Source organism: Neoarius graeffei, chromosome 14 (assembly GCF_027579695.1).
Source record: "Neoarius graeffei isolate fNeoGra1 chromosome 14, fNeoGra1.pri, whole genome shotgun sequence".
In the NCBI taxonomy this organism is placed as follows: domain Eukaryota; kingdom Metazoa; phylum Chordata; class Actinopteri; order Siluriformes; family Ariidae; genus Neoarius; species Neoarius graeffei.
In genome coordinates, this window is record NC_083582.1 from 45497013 (window position 1) to 45517801 (window position 20789).

General features: G+C 41.4%; 1 protein-coding gene across 4 annotated transcripts in view; it reads right to left on the minus strand.

Moving 5' to 3' along the window:
• Positions 1-20789, minus strand: part of svild (supervillin d) — a 114012-nt gene that overhangs the window by 58120 nt on the left and 35103 nt on the right. For 2 of the 4 annotated variants that reach the window (XM_060939781.1, XM_060939778.1), the window contains exons 2-3: positions 12536-13003; positions 1235-1269 (exon numbers count right to left, since the gene is read on the minus strand). In XM_060939781.1, the coding sequence (XP_060795764.1) occupies positions 1235-1269; positions 12536-12864 (364 nt within the window). In that variant the 5' untranslated portion in view covers positions 12865-13003. Of the gene's footprint in view, positions 1-1234; positions 1270-12535; positions 13004-13574; positions 13658-20314; positions 20454-20789 lie in introns of those variants that run through there. The other 2 variants (XM_060939780.1, XM_060939779.1) reach the window with 2 other exon arrangements.

Here is a 20789-nt window from a genome sequence, read left to right on the forward strand (position 1 = left end):
GTGGTCCATTATAAAACGTGAGGTCTACAAAGAGGGAAAACAGTACACCTCTCTGAACAGCGTCTGGGAGGCCGTGGTTGCTGCTGCACACAATGTTGGTCGTGAACAGATAAAGAAATTGACAGAATCTATGGATGGAAGGCTTTTGAGTGTCCTCATGAAGAAGGGTGGCTATATTGGTCACTGATTTGTTTTTGTGTTTGAATGTCAGATATGTTTATTTGCAAATCTGGAGTTGTCATATCAGTGTACCTGGTGAAAATAAATAAGTGAAATGGCTACATATTTGGTTTTTATTAAGTTGCCTAATAATTCTGCACAGTGAAAGTTACCTGAACACATACATATTCTCCTAAAATGGCCAAAACTAAAAACGCCCCACCCTAACTTCCATACATATTCAGCTTTGATATTTATGAGTCTTTTTGGTTGATTGAGAACATAGTTGTTGTTCAATAATAAAACTAATCCTCAAAAATACAACTTGCCTAATAATTCTGCACTCAGTGTACAGCATGAGGCTGAGCTACTGTATGATGACACCATTTGACTCAGACTATAATAGAAAAGTTTTTGGAAGTATTGAAGCGTCAAGATTTGTCATGCTGACCTTGCAAGTCATACGAAGATGCCAGGATATGATGCACACTGTGCTTCTCATAAATCCACTGCTCTGGCATTACTGCTTTGGATAAGATCCGGGTGAACACTTTATATTCAGATCCTTATGCAATAGTTCCCTCATCATCAGCCAAAATTTGTCATTTTTCATTTTAGGGCTTTTTTGCCTTCTCTCCCATGCAGTTCTTAACTTTATTCTTGAGGCTGACAACAGCTCAGCTTGCATGCTCATATGAGTGTTTTGAAAATGGAGGGGTTAAAAACTGTTATGTGTATAAAGACCTTGTTTAAACTTACAAACTAAGAACAAGATGTTCCATATTTAAAAGATTAGAAGTAGAAACAAAAATCCTTGATAACTACATATGACAAGTAAACCTCCTGGAGTCATCTGGAAGGTGTGTGTGTGTGTGTGTGTGTGTGTGTGTGAGATTTCACACCATCCTGAATCATAACTGTTGCCTCACACTTCAGCTGTGTGCTATGACAGGATGCTGCTCTTCCTACTCGGTTAACAGAGAAAGGGATTCTGGGAGCACAATGGCATTAGAAGAGGAAGGAGGAAAAAAGAATCACAAAGGACCCATTGAAGGGACTTGGGAAAGTAACTCACCGTTTGGTGCTTTGACTTCCTCTGTGCCCAGCAGACTGTGAAAGAGAGAGACAGAGCAGTGAGGAAACAATACATCATATGATGTAATTCCACCTGACCCCCCCATCCCCATCTCATTTGTTATGAGAGGAATCTGCTCTGGTTATATACATGATAAAGCTTGTTTCATACAGTGCATGATAAAATCTGTCTCTACATGGGTGTATTTGAAGTAAAACTAGTCGCAGATGTGGCTAGTGAGAATAAGATTCCATTACAATAAGGCTTTTTTAAAATCTGTTTAGAACCAGACTGCTTGATCAGTGTCTAAGGGCCGAGAGACATTCAGCAGAAACGGCACATGATGGAGAGCAGCTGCCTGCTTTAATTAAAATGTACACATTACATAAGCAAAACATATTTAACGAGGGAATAAATCCTGAGGAAAAACACTTACTCAAGAAGACGTGTGTCAATAACACACACGCAAGTCAGGACACGGTAACGTTTTCAAGATTATAAAACAGGAAATGCAAAATCATAAACACAGATGCCACACACACATCTACAACACACTGATGAAAACCCGATTCCCAGTAAAGCATAAAGTAAACTGACTAAACACAGGCGCGGCCATTTCCCTTTCCCAGAACGGGTGGCTGCTCAAAAGCTTCCCAGAGTTAGTGTGAAAGGATTTACCAGAATGTGGTGTCTGTCCATGAGGTTTGTAATTACTGACGTGCAAATGTATAAACATGTTCATGCGTGGGTTTGTGAGAAAGGGAAAGACAATATAACAGGTTTCTGCCTCTGCAGCCCTTCCAGAAAAGCAGGTTCCTGGAAACCTGGAAACTGATCACATTTCCACCAATCAGCACTCATTTTAGTTCCTGAACTGTAGTTCCAAGAACCTTTCAGTTCCTTTTGCAGAGTAGACACTTTTCTGATGATCCTGTTTTTAGGGTTAAAAAAAGTTTTTAGCAAAAAGTGCTTACTAAAATGTGCTTTATATCAAAAGAAACATGGCATGACAAGCAAAGTGGATTCTTTCCACTGAGCTTTTGTTTTAACACATGTGGCGAGTCAAACACATCACAGGAGTGTGTTTTGTACATGGATCTGGTGACATGCTGCTCGCGGCAAGAAGAAACAAATGGCATGAAATTGTGCTTCATGCTCGCGCAGCTGGTGCTGAAATGATGTATTCATTGTGTTGTTATTCCACATAAGAGTCACAGAACGCCTCCCATGTCCGTGTGGTTCTTGTTCAGGAGAGTTTCTGAGCTCTTTTATTCTTCAAAAATGTTGACAGACAGTAGAGATATAAGCAAATGTGAGGAAATTATCTGGAATGTGCTTTAATGATGATGGGCATAAATACAGATATGAATAAGAGACTAGAGGTGGCATTGAGACTGGGATCCCACATGATGCAAAGAAAAGTCATGAGTCATGAGCAGGAGGTTTTCACTTTCATGCAAGCATGAGCAGTCATATATAGGGGAGAGCGGGGTAAGATGAGCCACTTTTTACATTTTTCATCATAACTACATGTTAAAGCCATTTTTGCTTCCAGTCTACACACCATACCAAATTTCAAAGTGTACTGTTACTATCTGAGCAAAAAATAATTGATAGGCTCTTATGGTTAGAGTGATATTACCTCTTGAAAAAAAAATGTCAAGTGGCTCAACTTACCCCATGCACGGGGTAAGATGAGCCACTGTGTGGGGTAAATTGAGCCAACACAAAACATGTTAGGTTAACAAAGTAAACAACTTTTATTATTAGAAATGCAATCAGTGAATCAAGTCAAGTCAATCAAGTGGGGGATAGGGCCGTTGCATAGAGAAGGGGAGATGAAGAGAGAGGTGATAGAGCGAGATGGGATAGGGAGGGATAGATAGATGGATAGAGAGAGAGATATGCATAGATAGATAGAAAGAGGGATGGTTAGAGAGGGAATGAGAGATATACTATATAATAGAAATTACTAAAACAGTAGAACAGTGCGGGTGGCACGGTGGTGTAGTGGTTAGCACTGTCGCCTCACAGCAAGAAGGTCCTGGGTTCGAGCCCCGGGGCCGGCGAGGGCCTTTCTGTGTGGAGTTTGCATGTTCTCCCCGTGTCCGCGTGGGTTTCCTCCGGGTGCTCCGGTTTCCCCCACAGTCCAAAGACATGCAGGTTAGGTTAACTGGTGACTCTAAATTGACCGTAGGTGTGAATGTGAGTGTGAATGGTTGTCTGTGTCTATGTGTCAGCCCTGTGATGACCTGGCGACTTGTCCAGGGTGTACCCCGCCTTTCGCCCGTAGTCAGCTGGGATAGGCTCCAGCTTGCCTGCGACCCTGTAGAAGGATAAAGCGGCTAGAGATAATGAGATGAGATGAGTAGAACAGTGCCAAAAAATCTTATTTCTTTCAGTAGGTTAAAACATTGCTAAAACATGCAGCAATCATTCCATCAATCATTTCATCATTATTCAATGTTCCAAGCATTCAAATTGCAAGGGAACACCATTTGCCTCTCCCTCCGTGCTATCCCCCCAACAGTAAAGGGGTGGGGCAATTTTTTCACAATATCCTGTCTTGACAGGACAGCCTTATCTTTCTCTTTGAAGACAAAGGTCGGCTTTCTTGCAGAGCCATGGCATGACCGGCTTCTTTTGACAAATCTTGCCTCTATTTCGAAGACATCCAATTTGATTATCTGGCCAATGAAGAAATGCACTTTCTTCTTCCCCGTGAATTTTGCCACAACATAATCCCCCACATCTAACAACTGGTCTTCCTCATCTGATGTCATATATATATATATATATATATATATATATATATATATATATATATATATATATATATATATATATGTTGTTGTCATATATGACCAGTAAATGTGAAAACTTAAGTGTCATCCATATTGGGTAAGCTCAGCCACCAATGGGGTAAGTTGAGCCAGTGGCTCAACTTGCCCCACATCTAATGGCTCGTCTTACCCCGTGGCCACCATTTTGTAGAAAAATGCTAATAAAGGGGATTAGGCTAATCAAAATTATTTTTATTAGCATTCATATCATAGCTTAGAAAGCCACTAACTTAACCCTAATGTGTCTAAATATTATTCTACTTTTGTCTTCTCTAAATCCTCTTCACTGTGGACAAACATGGAATTGACTTAGAAAGCACAAAAACACATTTTTATAAATATCTCCCTCACCTAGTTTGACATGTGGTGCTCCTCTCCACAAGTGTAAGTAAATGGTCCCGCCCCCCTTTGAATGTGGTCACATGGTCACATTTGTTTACTGTTTCTTAGAAACAGGGGGTGGCTCATCTTACCCTCTGGCTCATCTTACCCCGCTCTCCCCTACTAGTAGTATGAACTTCACTGAACAAAGAAAGACAACGGTTATGACACAAACACGTGATGCTACATGATGCATTTTCATAGTAACTACCTGCTCAGGGACATGGTGCTCTAAATTAGGCTACTAGTTTGTTTGAGGTATGTCATATTGAAGTACAAAGAAAAATAATATGCAAGAGAGATAACAAAGACCACGCCCACTTCAGGTTTGAATCTGAATACTGATGCAAATAATTTGAGCACTAAACAGATACAGAGATACAGATAGTGTCATTGTGTTACACGCTAACTGAACACACGTTTATTCTCCACCGTCCAAGTGGCACATGTGTGTGGGTCAAACCTGCTACTTCACACTATATAAACGTGCTTGACCTCCTGACTCAGGCCCCATGAGAGCCGTAACTGAACCACTAATGAACCTTTAGCCTTAAACTATGACTGTCTGTCAGACCTCTCAGAGAGAAGTCAAAGGTCAACTGCATGCAACCTGACCAAGCAACCAACGAAAAGATGAAAAAGGGTGAAAAGGGCAGAGGAGAGAAGGCAAATTAATAAATCAATGCATGCAGAGAATGTGCTAAAAGGACCAAAAAAAGCATAATGGTTACTAGTACATGGTCTTTGCAGGATATACTTTCAGAACAGGAAGCAGAGGGCATGTAGAGTTGCCTGCCCTCGAATACATCACACAAATTCTATTTCCTTAAATTCACTACAGCTTTGACATCCTCATATTATCCACCGCTTTTGATGCTGCTCTTTCATGTAGCAGATATAAGCCGAGCTATAAAAAGCGTCAAGATATCCGTGCTTACAGCTTTGCTTTGCTCAAATCCACTTCAAGAGACCGCATAATATGAGTGAACTGTATGTTATCACCGTGATGTGGGCTGGAAAGCTTTCCATGAAGCTCAGAAAGGTGAAAACACCAGAGATGGACAGTAACAAAGTACATTTACTTGAGTACTGTACTTAAGTACACTTTTTGAGGGTTTGTACTTTACTTGAGTATTAAATTTTTTGGCAACTTATGACTTTAACTTCACTACATTTGAAAGACAAATATCGTACTTTTTACTCCACTACATTTCTCTCGAGGTCCTTGTTACTCGTTACTATGAAGTGGCTTTGAAAGTGGTTGGTTTTTTTCTTTTCTTTTCCAAAACGTGATTGGTTTTATCGCAAGTGACACTTATCACAGCCTATCAGACAGCCTATCAGTAATCACTAGGGTCAGGTCACATCCACAGACTGGATAAAATCAAGATCAATGATTTCTCCGCAGCATTATTTAACATGATCAGTTGATGGTAGAATGGAAGGAGGCGGTTCTTCTGGGGAATGCATGCACTCATGGCTATAGCTAGAACCCATGTTTCAGTTTTCTGAAAGGATTAGAGAGTTGTTTCATTTTAAATGTTTGCTTTGTTTGCCTAAAACGGAGCACATCACAGCCTACAGAAACTTGCCGTCCAACCTGCGGAAACATATTGAGGTATGTAAATGTTTTATTCCAAGAGAAAGCTTGCAATGAAGTTTTATGTGCTTTTAGAGCTAGCAAGAACGTTGCAATAGCTATGCAGTCTGGTTAGTCAAATGACTTTCTATGGATTTGCCTGCCAAGTTGCCATAGCCTTGTCCATGGCTAATGTTAACACATAGCTAGTTAACTTAGACACTGTTAGTTAGCATGTTAAAATGGAGTTACGCTAACATGAATAACATTAACTTATCTGAAGTGCTTTCAGAAATGTTTTAGCACAATCTTGCCAAATAAACAAAATGTAGAAATCTTTCTTTTCTAGTAACGTTAGCTACCCAATATGATTTTGAGTTTGAAAATTGTTTGCTAGCATGTCAGGTGGAGCTTCACTGACTCGCGAGCTTAACATTAAACCACCATGATTCCACAGGCAGATTCATATGTGCATGAATACATGCGTGGGACCTGTGAGATGAACAGTATTGTACTAGTCAGTCAAAACAAATTGCTGGAATTTTTGTGTTGATGTCAGATGATGGTCTTGCACTTTTTTGTCTTGCTGAAAGCAGTGTTGCTGTTGGGCAGTTATTAAGCTCGAGTTGTGGACCTGGATTTTAAGCAGGTTGGATTGTCATTTTTATTTTCTGAACAAGCTGCATTTACAGCTATTCCACTGTCTTCCTGATTAACATACCGGTACACATGCATGTGTGCACACACTGCCAGAGCTGGGTCAGAACACTGCTTTGTGGGGATGAGGAGGAGTGTTACAATAAAAAAAAAAAAATTAATGAAAATGGCTCTTTTTCAGTTCAATTGTGTTTCATTTTGTAACATTCTACCAGGTGTTTATTGTACAGTACAGGTTCTACAAGCTAGTCAGTAAATCCAGTCGGTTGCTTCAGAGGCATTAGGTTTTGTAAGCGCTGTGGCAATAATACAACAATGTGTTGACAGAACATGTACTTTTAATACTTAAGTATTTTTAAAAGCAAATATTTTAGTACTTTAACTTAAGTAAAAATTTGACTGTACAACTTTCACTTCTATTGGAGTAACATTTGACCAGTGGGATCTTTACTTTGACTTAAGTAATGAAGTTGGGTACTTTGTCCACCTCTGGAAAACACAATCTGGGCCTTCGTTGTGTAAACACAGAGCAGATGGCAAAAAAGATAGCCTGGCCTGTCGGTTAGCTGTTTTACCACCAACTCGATTACATCAACTCTCTCCCTGTGATGTTGCTCTGCACAGACAAAAGACTTGTATTATACACAAACACAATATGGTGGTAAAACTCTGGAGCCTGCTGAACACATACTAGCAAGCTTTTGTGGCATACCAATAGCACCTTGTAGCTGATACTGTAGCATTTAGTTCTAAATAAAAGTTCTATAGTTCATGTGTCTGTATCCTTCCAATAATAACGTACAATATGGTGCATTCTTTTGAGCAGTTTTTCCAATGGTAGTTCCTTTCTTTCAACAAGTCTTATTTCACAAAAGCAGTCTGTTGATTTTTCCAAATGAAACCCAACTCACTTAAAAATGCCTGAAGTGTAGAAAAACCTGGGTCGCACTGCAGAAGAAACCTGCATTTCACTGCACTTGAGATGAGACATTGAGCATTCACCTTGCATCATTTCATGTTACACAATCACTGTATAGTCTAGTGGAGTGTCACATGGTCACAGTTTAGTCTTCTGTTAAATTCAGTCAAGCCAGGTGGCCTGCGAAATCACCTTGAATTTTGCCTTCACATAATTTACATACAGTACCAGTCAAAAGTTTGGACATTCATACTCATTCATAGGTTTATCTGTATTTTGACTGTTTTTTACATTGTAGAACAATACTGAAGACATCAAAACTATGAAATAACATATGGAACATACATGGAATTATGTGCTAAACAAAAAAGTGTTAAAAACTAAATATGTTTCATATTTTAGATTCTTCGAAGTAGCCAGCATTTACCTCCACACTACTCCAGTGTTTTTGAGCCCCAAGAACAGAGACTTTTGGAAATGCTGCTGGCCCCATTTTAGTTTGAAAACTCTGGCGTAGCATTTTAGTGTAGACAAGCGAAAAAGGGAGACATTTGGAAATAATAATGCAGACACCCACATTCACATCCTGATTGAATCTTATCAGTTACAACATATGCTAGGTACTTTACCAAACCCCAAATCTTGGCATCAAATCAACCCTACTGCATATAACACTATACTTATATTAGATTTGAATCTTTGATTAGCATTTAGGACTATTTAGGCATCAGGTCAAGTCAACTCTTTAAATGCACTAACTACAGGTTATAAAAAGTATATAAAATATCAAAAAGGAGTGGAGAAAGTATATAAAATATCAAAAATATCATACATCAAAACATACTCAAGTAAAAAAAATAGGTTGCTATTTTAAAAAAACTCAAGTTTTAAAAAGTAAAAACTAAATGTTTGAACTGATTGTCTTTTTTCATGTAAAAAGTAAATTTATTACTTATCTAAAACTGTTATAAGCAACTATGCCATTTTACCTGAAAACATCATTCAATCTTATTAGCTAAAATTTGACTGGCTGCCAAGCCAACATTCGCTACTGGATTCAATACTACTCTAACCTGGTACTAGCAAAGGAAACTGGTTAACTTTGTTAACTATAGCCAGTTTATGTTAGCAAATTAGTGAAACTTGCCTCAGCATGCTTTTTCAAATGAGATCAAATGAGTTCAAGCCTTTTAGGGAGGTAAAGGAGATGCTTCATTTTATACTAGTCTTTGCTGATTGAAACACTGTAGTGAGGTAGGGCCAGAGAAGCTCATTCTCATGTTCCACTCTGCAGTCCAGTGGCTTATTCATCTCACACATAGATAGTTAACTACATTGTGTATATTGATTGGATGAGAAGCTGAAATGATTCAAAGTGAAACTGAGCCAAGTTCATTGATATGTAGCATACAGTCATTGGCTGGATGAGAGGAGGGGCTTTCATCATTTGTAAGTAGGAGCACAAGAATTCAATTATCAATAATATTCAAGCACAGTGCCAAAATAATACTTCAGTATAGTTCTTCTTCTTTCGGCTGCTCCCGTTAAGGGTCGCCACAGCGCATCATCCGTTTTCATCTCATCCTGAATCATTTCAGTTTATCATCCAACCAAATTCACTGATACTGATACTGGACTTAGATAGCACCATTTTTGTGAGTTCAATAGCGCTGGAATCATCCTTTCTTACAGCTGAATAGCTAAATGGCCTAGGTGCATGCATCACTTCCTTGTTTAGTGTAAGGATGGTACGATATTTCCGGTCGATATGCAGAAGTGCCAGTATTATGACTGAGTCCATGAAGTTCACAAGGTGTCTCTTGGAGTTACCAAAGTTTACTGTTAACAATGTGCGTCATATCGTCAGAGCATCAAGTACAACGCCGCAGAGTAAACTTGAAAAGGGTTTCAAGTTCTACGTTTCGTCCTACCTCTGCAATTTTGAAGGTAAGTCGCTGACGCTAACGTTAATTCTAGCTAGCCTGAGATGGCAGCCTAGTGATGTGACTGTTGTCTTTTGGTCACAAACCAAACCGTCCTGGTTCAGTTTAACCATGTTACTAGAAATGCCTATTTTTTAACGTGTTTGTATTTCTGATGGAAGTATCAGGCAAAAATAAGGCTAATGAGATAACAGTGAGGGCCCACTGCTACAGATCTATGAAGAAAACAGATACGCCCCACCAGCTGAGAGTAGGACTGGTTAAAACGACACGTTCAAAGTTCTGTTCAGTGTCACCTTCAAAGTTCTGTTGAACATGTTCAAAAGTTAGTTCAACACAAGTTCTACCCTTTTTACCCTTGCTCTTACTTTGATAACCATAGGCAAAGATGTTGGTAGCCAAATGCAGCTGAGTAGCTGAGTGGGAATCATTAGCAGGCTATTTGGTCTATAGTAAACAAATGGGAGTTTGTTTTACAGTTCGAACTATTATCATGTACCTCTATGGCTCAAAAGCAGAAAATAGTCCACCTCAGCTATTCTTCAAACTGCATGTTCTAACTTAAATCTGTTCTGTCATCTTAACTTCTTTATTAACATATGGCTGCAACTCTTATACATATTATCATATTCTGATGACACTCTTCAAGAAGCAGTAGAAGCAAAACCTGCACTGTTCTGTTGTTGGTAGCACAAACAAAACAAAAAAATTGTAGGCCTGTTTCACTTCTATGTGTAAGTATTTCATCTGGAGTGAAAATGAAGTTCAAATTGAAAATATGTGTAGTTCATAGTTTTCAGAAACATGAGCTTGCTCAGTGAACTGTTGGATTTGAACTTAGTAGTTCATTCACAACACTGTACAAGAGAAAGGATAATTTTGTCCGTTTACATGTCATGTTTAGTACATGTAGAGATGGGTCTGAAATACGGGAGAAACCCGGAAAAAACGGGAGTGTCGGCAGCTATGGACAGCACAGTGTGCGCTTTCAATGGCTACCGGATGTTTACAACCATCCTGACATTTTAGCGGAAATTACGTCACATTCCGGCGTGCACATAGGGTATTATGAAGGACACAGCTCAACATGGCTGAGTCGAAGGTATACAAAGGCGCCGCCGGCAGCCACCATACTACTCACGCTCAGATATTCACACCTATGGGCAATTTAGAGTAGCCAGTTAACCTAACTGCATGTTTTTGGACTGTGGGGGAAACCGGAGCACCCGCAGGAAACTCACACAGACATGGGGAGAACAAGCAAACTCCACACAGAAAGGCCCCTGTCGGCCACTGAGCTCGAACCCAGGACCTTCTTGCTGTGAGGCAACAGTGCTAACCACTACACCACCATGTCAATGAACAAGTAAAGTTCATTACTTTAGAAAAAAACTATCACTAATCAGGACAATTCATCATCTGGTGTGAGTGTCTCTGGTGTGCTACACAATGTAGTTAATGATTTAGTTATCTGACTGAAGATGGATAAGCCACTGGACTGCAGTGTGGAACATGAGGATGAACTTCTCTGACCCTACCTCAATCAATGTACAGTTACAAAGTAAAACTACTGAAGTATTTTCCAACCCTGGTTAAAAGACTTCAGATTTTGGTTCGAGGGTCAGGTAATGGAGGTGGGAAGGTGAAGGAAGTGGAACAGCAGTGAACTAAAGCCTAGGTCACAACCGGACGTACGATTTTTTGGCCATGCAATTTTTGGTGTTTCCCAAATCGCTGCGTTTTTTTTGTTCTTGGAGAAAGACGCACGTTGGCCGTAAGTTTGTCTTGCAACCTGAAAAAAACGTAAGCGCCCGTAGAGTTTGTTTGACATGACAAAGAACCTCTGCGGCCGGTCTGCGGCCAGTCTACGGCTCGAAAATCAGCACGTCACACACGCGCCCTCCGTGCGTTTCTTGCGTTTTTTGCACGTAGACCGGCCGTAGGAGCACGTACAGCCGGTTGTGACCGAGGCATTAAGAAAGCAGTGAGGACCTGATGGAGCTGTTTGATGTTAAAATGGCTGTATTGTTTAAAAGACTTTGCATTTAAATGCATATTACCTCTCACCACGCCCACTTCTCCTTCCTTTACCCAATCCATTTCCACCATTCCTCCACGCCCTGTCCTGAAATCTCTGAACTCCATCTTGTACCCTAAGCTGAACGTGTGTTACTTTGAAACTAAACAACCTTACCTGGTAAGAAAGAAGTCAAGACCCTGACCTGAGATTCTTGTCTCAATTCTTTATGAGCAATGATAAAACGGATGATAGGCAGAATGGTATGTTACTCTTGTAATAACACCCTGAGCATAAAGAAACAATGGCAGACTGTCATGTTCATCGTGCTCAGATTACCTCATGTTTTTCAAAGGCACTGACTGAGAATAACATTGTACAGTTTAGTACAAACCATAAATGTCACCTCTGTCTGGTGTATAAAGTTTAAGGTTTCCTCATATTAAGTGAAATGAACTGAGAGGAGATACAGGAAACCGGACAGTGAATCACTGTTTGGGACACAGTGCATTGTTTGTACACATTCAAGCACAAACCTGCAACCAATTCCTTTTGAAAAATTAATCTTTCCTGAGAAACCTCACTCACGGGCCCTGTCAGGACCAAACAGGCCTGCAATTTTGCAGTGTTTGCCACTTTTTAAGACAGAAACAGCTCCAAACAAGGAGGGAAAAGTTTTACCCCTTATTTGCCTCATCTGCACATACAGTACATGATTATTCGGTTGATTTATATCACCCTGTTCTCTACTCTACACAAGTGTTTACTTAGAACCACTGTATTTGTAATCTCTCAGAAGCATGAAACACCCTGCAGAGAGCAAGTTTAGACCGAAACAGCTCTGATTTCATAACAGCAGGACATGCCATGGCCCAGCCCTCGTTCTAAACGTGACCTGTAGCAGCACAGCTTCGAAAGCCATATATCAAAAATAAAGGATTCATCCTGGATTCCCAACTCACCCACGCCTGGATCTTGTTGCAGTTCCCTGTTTCTTGTTAGTTTCACTCTGCACTTCTTTCTCGTTCTCTCCTTCTTTCCTGTCATTCGCTTCAGCAAGCTGACCTCGTGTATAGACAGTGACCTCTTTAGGCTTCTGCTCTGTGCTAGGGGCTGTGTCTGGAGCATCTGCATTGTCCCGATGTCTCTCCCTCCTGGTGTATTTGGAGGTGAGGTCCTCTAGGTTGGCATATCGCTCCGCCAACTCACGCCGCCTCTCGGCTTTGTAACGTGCAATGCGCTCTGCTTTGGAGTCCAGCGCAGAGCCTGACAGAGTCTCTAACCCATCCATCCTATTCCAGACCAGCTACCGGTGCCTGGGTTTACTAAAACAGCTTACTATTCAGCTTCACTACGCTGAAGACTGGAGAAAAACTTGGACTTGCAGATTATTTTCCAGGGGATGATTCAGTGTTGCTCAAAGCATCTCACTGTGGAGAGAGAGAAAAAAAAAAACAGCATTAGTAGAGTTCACTCAGTTCTATCATGGGAGTGACAGTCTCTTGTCTCAAGTCAGTGTCAGTTCTTGTTGTTGAGAGAATTAAATCTTTGCAACGCTAATGCTTGCACACAAAGTCAAAAACCTATTCAAACAAATCACTTTTATTTCATGCACAAGCACCACAGTTCTGCAACACCCTGCCCACTGGGCTCTGCCTCTCATATTACCTCCAGAGCCCAGAGGGAATAAGAGAGAGAGAGAGAGAGAGAGAGAGAGAGATATTTTAAAACTGCCTTAATTGGCACAATAACCTTTACATAATCTGCAGTTAGTCTATAGATATAAAAGATTTGTCATCAAGAGCACATTAAACCCTGCCCTGTCCCCACACCTGATAATTAGCTAGTTCAATCCTATGTCTGATCTACAAAGAAATTCAACAACCATTCATTCAAAAACAGAAAGAGAAAGGGAAGAAGGGAAGAGTCACACTTTTAATTCTTTCTATGTTTCCGATTAAGCATGAAGCTAAAATTAGTAGCATTACTACACACACAGACCTGCATCAACTCCAACCATAATCAGACTTTGAGCGAGAGCTTTCAGCACCACTGCAGCTGCTTGTGTCTGCACGTTTCCATCCTTCTGTGGATGGTCATGTGCTAACATCTGTATTACAGTCCACATTTCCTGCTTCTACCTCCAAACAATCTGAGCATGTAGCAGCATGAGTGTGTGAGAGTGTGTATACTGTGGTGAGAGCAGCATTAAACGCAGTGTGAGGAGAAGGGGTATTTGCATTAGTGGGGATCTGAGGGGGTGGAGTGAGCTCGGGTCTACTGGATCGCTGCCGCACAGAGCAAGGGTTAATGGGCCACATCTGGGAGCTTGCATTTAATAGTTCACACTGTGGGAGACCTAAAAAGACCGGGAAAGAGAAAGGAGAGAGGAAGGGAGGGGTAAAGAAAGAATGAAGAAAACAGCATGAACCAAGCAAATGTGGCCTGAGAGAAAGGTACAAAAATTGACTAATAGAATAATTGAAAGAATCACAGAAAGGTGGAACGTGTGAGAAAGGATGAAATGGCACATTACTAAGAAGAAGTAATGGAAAGGGTGAGGGAATCGAAGGAGCATTCTGATGAGAGGAGTGAGGGAATCATAGAAAGCTGAAAGAGGAGAGGAAGGAATGCTGGTGATCTCAGCTTCAACAAGTGCTGAAAGCAGGCTCCAGCGACAAAGCTGAGGCTCACAAATGGGTGCTACAACAATGCTGGATCAGAGCTGGCACACTTTCTGCTTAACTGTTCATCCCACCAAAAATTCCATGTCTCATCTCATCTCATTATCTGTAGCCACTTTATCCTGTTCTACAGGGTCGCAGGCAAGCTGGAGCCTATCCCAGCTGACTACAGGCGGAAAAGGGGTATGAGTTATGTTGGGAACAGGCAAAAATAAATTCCTGGATCCACATACATACCTGGACCTGCATACATATCCGGATTTGCACCAAAATCTAATCAATTGTTCCTTGGCCCATGGCCCACCATTCCACAAAATTTCATCAAAATCCATTCACTAATCTTTGAGTTATGTTGTGAAAAGATAAACAAACAAACAAACAGAGGCGAAAACAAAACTTCCTCCAACAAAGTTGGCAGAGGTAACAAAACCACACAAATGACCTTACTGAGCAAATCCCATGAGTAAATCTTATAGCCATTCTGGAGCTATGATTAGAAGAGAACGTAATTCAGAAAGTCATTTCAGGGCCTAATGTGCACTTTATAGCATTACCTATAAAGGTTGGAACTACAGCCGCACTGTTTCAGAGCCAGAGAAAGGGACCTGCTTCATTTGGAAACATATCTTCTGTTTTTTTTTCCACCAAACAAGGAGAAAAAATCAGAGCTATGAGTCATTTGAAATGCTGGGTATATCAACAGTGGAGTGATTTTTTTTCTTCTTCTTCACATAACACACACTGATAGCAAAGGCTCAAGGATCTTTAAAAAGCTTGCTACAGCTCAAAGAATACCTAAAAAAGGAGTTATAGGACATTGAAAGCAGGGTTACTAATATCATTGAGAGGCATAATTGTGTTCATGTGCAGGACACAACTTAGAGTTCAGAGCTTCAGAAACTTTTTATTAATTACAAGTCTGCCATATGAAAATGTAATCTACTGCAACATGTCAATATATTCTGTAATTTGAGTGGAATATGTTCAATTTTGATTATCCTCCTTTCTGTCTGTGCTACACAAGAGAGTATACTGCAGGAGTGTTCACTCTGCCTCTTGGTGTCCTTGACCTCTGACACCTGCCTTAAAGAAAAGAGGCTACAGGCCAATAGAGGAAGCTCTGACTCAGAACGCCCACAGTCATATCCTGAGAGTATACTATAACACATTCATATCTGCACTGTTACCGAAATCAGTGTCCATCTGTTTACTGGAATTTGCTCTGCCAACCTAATTTGACTGTATGCCCCTCCTTCACTCATCCACAAAATCAAACATAAAAACTAGAAGTCTGTATTTATTTTTCTCGCACACTTAATCATCACAGCACAGGGCTGCCAAATTGCACAACAGAAAAACATTTATCCTATAGAGATCTTGCAGTCACGTGACCGGAAAGTACATAACCGCCATCTTGTCGGTCAAAAACACAGCTGAATACTGCTGCACTCGTGTACAGAATGGATCAATTTCAACCGACGGACTACACGGCTAATTTTTCTAATGAACAGATAACTATATATATGTCTAAAATAAACGATCTACAGATTTATGACCCTTATGGCTTACCGGACGGAGTTTTCATGACCGGATTTTGAACTGCCAGAGGTGGAATACCCAGATGTGTATAATTACCTCATTAACTTTCCCTCGCTGTTCAGTGGTGAAGCACTGCGTGCTTATAAATCTCTGGACAGTTATCTTTACAGAAATTCAGGATTTGTCAGCGACTCAGATGTGGCATCTTGTAAACAAGAAAAAAACAATCCTCATTGGACAGGTAAGTCACTTAAGTATTGAGTATAGCACTGACCAGCCGATTATAGAATAGAATAAGGTAATTCCAGCTGTAATTCCAAATCGTCCGTCTTGTTTACATGGATCTGGCGTTGGAGAGGTAGAGGCTTGGCAGTGGAGATTTGAGTGGCTGTTTTCTGAGCTTAGTCAACAGGCTGGCTCTGCCTGTAGCCTCGCTTTTGCTTCCGCTCCCGGCGCCGCCTCCTTCGCTTTGCTTCCAATAACAATCCACAGAGACCCCGCTGGTCTCGCTATCTCGTCCGGAATGTTGTGCATGCGATGGAAATCGCTACAAACCGTCATTTTCTGCTGGAAACCAATGTCCAGTAAGTCCATACGGTTGTAGTGGATATTGAAGTCCGGTACAGACGAACAACACGCAAAAATACACACAAAAAACATAAAAAACGTGCACAGGTAGGGAGAGCTTGTAGCCGCAGCCGTTGTAGTAGAATTGTATATAGTAGGGTTTTCAGAAGGAAAGGTAGAAGTAAAAGCAGAAGTAGAACCAGAAGTAGAAGTAGAAGGCGGAATATGGCGTTTGACCGACAAGATGACGTCTGTCACAATCTGGATCGGCTGTGACGTCACATGCAAGTGCTCCATTCTTCAAATCCTGATGCAATATATGGCCAAAATATGACCATCACATCTGAACAGTGTTCCAGTTCATCCCAAAAGTGTTCAGTGGGGTTGAGGTCACACCAACTTTCGCAAACCATATCTTTATGGACCTTGCTTTGTGCACAGGAGCATTGTCATATTGGAACAGGCTTGGTTCAGCCCCTTAGTTCCAATAAAGGGAAATATTAATGTTTGTTTAATGTTGCTTTGTGACAACAGCTTGGGAAAGACCCACATATGGTCAAGTGTCCACAAACTTTTGGTCATACAGTGGGAGTCCAAAAGAGCCTAATTTGCTCTGCTCTCTGAGTGGGAAGGATGGCATTACTCTCTCTCCCTTGTCAATCACGGCAATACTAGCCAATCCTGGGTGTCTGTGAGCTCATGTATGTGGAAGAAGGCAGTTAACGCTTTTCTCAGAGAGTGTTGAGCAGCCCTGTGATGTAGCATGAGTAGGAGTTTAAAAAGATGCAGTGGCTGGCATCATGTGTCTAAAAGGCAGAGATGGACAAAGTACCCAACTTCATTACTTAAGTCAAAGTACAGATCCCACTGGTCAAATGTTACTCCGATACAAGTGAACGTTGTACAGCCAAGTTTTTACTTAAAGTGCCATTCCACCATTGGATGTATTCTTTGGCATAAAACACAATATATTTTATGACAACATGACTAGACAGAGAAATCTTTTAGCTTCAAAATGATATATCAAACATAATTTTTTGACAACGACAAGTATATTAATTTTGCGACCAAAGTCACCTACCCTTTTAATTTCCGCGCGGTAGTGAAACGTGATGTCATCAGCAGGTTCTCTTTCTTGTGTACCACGTGTCGGTCTATTTTTAGACCAGGAAACCCCCAAAGTGAGAGAGTCATTTCTGCTCGTATATGGGGGCCAAAAAAATTGCGAAAAATTTTGAGTTAATCTTTCAGTTAGCTAGATTTATTGGTATTAGCTAGATTTATTGGTATTATTTTTATCGCGTTCTATCCGCCATTGCTGATAATATTTGCCACGTCACACGTCACGTGGTACACAAGAAGGGGAACCTGCCGATGACATCACGCACGGAAATTAAAAGGGTAGGTGACTTTGGTCGCAAAATTAATATACTTGTCGTTGTCAAAAAATTATGTTTGATATATCATTTTGAAGCTAAAAGATTTCTCTATCTAGTGATACCATTTATATATGTTGTCAAAATATATTGTATTTTATGCCAAAGAATACATCCAATGGTGGAATGGCACTTTAAGTTAAAGTACTGAAGTACTTGCTTTTAAAAATACTTAAGTATTAAAAGTACATTTTCTGTCAACGCATTGTTGTACTATTGCCACAACGCTTACAAAACCTAATGCCTCTGAAACAGCCTACTGGATTTACTGACTATAGAACCTGTAGCACTGAAGCTCAAGCTGACATGCTTGTTAAGGTTGCTGGAGGTGTGGGGAATTAGGACCCAAAAGCAGAACACACACACAGACAGTAGTCCAAGAAGTGTAGTAGGTTTAATCCAGAAAAAGGCGTGGCAAAGACATGAAAAACACTTGAGGGAAAAAGCATGAAAAAAAACTCTCAAGGCAAAAAACGGCTACAGTCTACATACGAGATGTTCTGGCACTGTCTGTGGCTGAGAACGGCATTTAAAAAGGCAGCGGTGATGATCAGGAAGTGAATGCAGGTGACCGCTCGCCGAACAGGTAAGTAGGCAGGATGGAATTCCCGTCCCAGATCCAGATCGGAGCTGACGTGGAAGATCCGCAAGCTCAGGAGCAGATGTCCGGGGCAGAGCGTGACAGTACCCCCCCCTTCAACAAGCGCCTCCAGGCACTTTAGGAAGAGCGTCAGGGTGTTGCCGGTGAAAGTCAGTGATGAGGGTTGGGTCTAAGATGAACCTGGCGGGGACCCAACTTCTCGCCTCGGGACCGTAACCTTTCCAGTCCACCAGGTACTGAAGTCCTCTGCCTCGCCGCCGCACCTTCAGCAGCTTTTTGATGGTGTAGGCTCCGCCGCCATCTATATGAGCCTAGGAGGAGGAGGGAGTTTGGAGGGTGGGGACAAAGAACTGGAGACCAGAGGTTTCAACTGTGATACGTGGAACGTGGGGTGAATGCGTTGCATGGTGAGTGGTAATGCCAGTTTGACGGAACATGGATTGATTACCTTACTGACGAGGAAGGGTCCTACATATTAGGGGTCGACCGATAATCGGCCTGGCTGATATATCGGGCCGATATTCTGCATTTTTAGGGTTATCGGTATCGGCCATAATTTCTACCGATATGCCGATAACATGCCTTTTTGCAGCCATTTCGTTCCTAACGCGACTGTCACTGCACGTCCTTTCCTGCACTCGCCTCTCTGAGTTCAAGAACACGGTCCCGCCCACCACAACATCTGATTTGTTTGGCACAAGAGATATAGCCAATCAACACGTGCAACTAAACACTCTGAACTGTTTCAAGGCGCCCATATCAAGGTAAGGACACGCTGCTTTTGCCGCAATAAGTCACAAACACACAAGTTGCAAAAGCACAACATCATTATATATTTACATTCTTCATCTACTACTCGTTAAAATTGTCCATTTGCATCTGTGTAGCCAGGCAAACTTAGCTTACGGAAGGAAGCACTTGAATTAGCCTACAACCAACTAGTCTCGCTGAAACAGCATAACGTAGGCTGCAGTCATTTTTAAATCCCCGTCTGGAAACGTTGTGAATGTGTCAGTAGTTCTACTCGAACAGTAGAATGACAGCCATTCAGAGAGGTGGTCAAGGCAACTTTATAAAGCGCTGTTTGGGGCGTCGTGGATCAGGTGCCATACCATAAATCCGGGGACCCGGGTTCGATCCGGGGGCCCGAGGTCATTTCCCAATCCCTCCCCGTCTCTCTCTCCCGCTCATTTCCTGTCTCTACACTGTCCTATCCAATAAAGGTGCAAAAAGCCCCCAAAAATATCTTTAAATAAATAAAGCGCTGTTTGAACATTTAAACAAGCCAGGTGTGACTAGTATTTATAATTCTTGCGCAAGTGATTCTCCTCGCTAGCGCTTCTGATTCGGAAAGCGATATACTCTTAAAGGAGCAGCCGCTCCTAATAGGGAGTGATAGCCTACTTTACTGTATGTTTGATTTTACTTTTTAAAAAATGCTGCAGGCAGCTCCCTACACTTGACTTGTTATTTAAAAACTACTTGAAGTTGGTAAGGCTTACTTAGTTCTTAGTGTAAAAGAATCCAGAGTGTATTTTCATTTATTTTCCACTGAAAATGGTGAGCTGTAATATAGTAGGGAGTGATTTTATTTTTTTATTGGTGAATATTTATTTTATTATTATTTTATTTCTCATTTTATTCTAACTAATGTTTGACTTTATTGTACAAATGCTGTTGGCATCTCCCTGCACAAAATTTCATGTTCAATTTTACAATTAAACATACATTTCATGGATATGAAGGTCTTTGTCAGTGTGTGCTATGTTTAATTTCATGTGAATTATAATGTTTACATTTATCGGTTGCACATATCGGTTATCAGCATCCCAATTCCATAATAATCGGTATCGGTATCGGCCCTGAAAAAAACATATCGATCGATCCCTACTACGTATCTGGGAGCCAACTTACGGGAGACGGCTCTGAGAGTCAGATGGCGCATGGAGAGCATGACTCACTGCCCCACCTGGTAGGTGGGTGCCTTAGAGCGGCGTTTGTCGGCCTGCTTCTTGGATGCTAGGGTGAAGCGTAGGAGTCTTCTCCGGGCCAACACCCACGTCCTCCTGCAGCGGCGTATGAAGGTCTGGGCTGAGGGTACGGCGACCTCCTCCTCTTGGTTGGGGAAGAGTGGTGGTTGGTAGTCTAGGGAGCACTGGAAGGGCGAGAGACCTGTGGCAGATGAAGGCAGAGTGTTGTGAGCATATTCAACCCAAGGTAGGTACTTACTCCAAGAACCGGAATCCCTGGACACCATGCATCTGAGTGCCGCTTCCAAGTCTTGATTTGCCCATTCCGCCTGGCCATTGGTTTGAAGGTGGAATTCTGATGAGAGACTACAGGTGGCCCCAATGAGTTTGCAGAAGGCCCTCCAGAACTGCATGGTGAA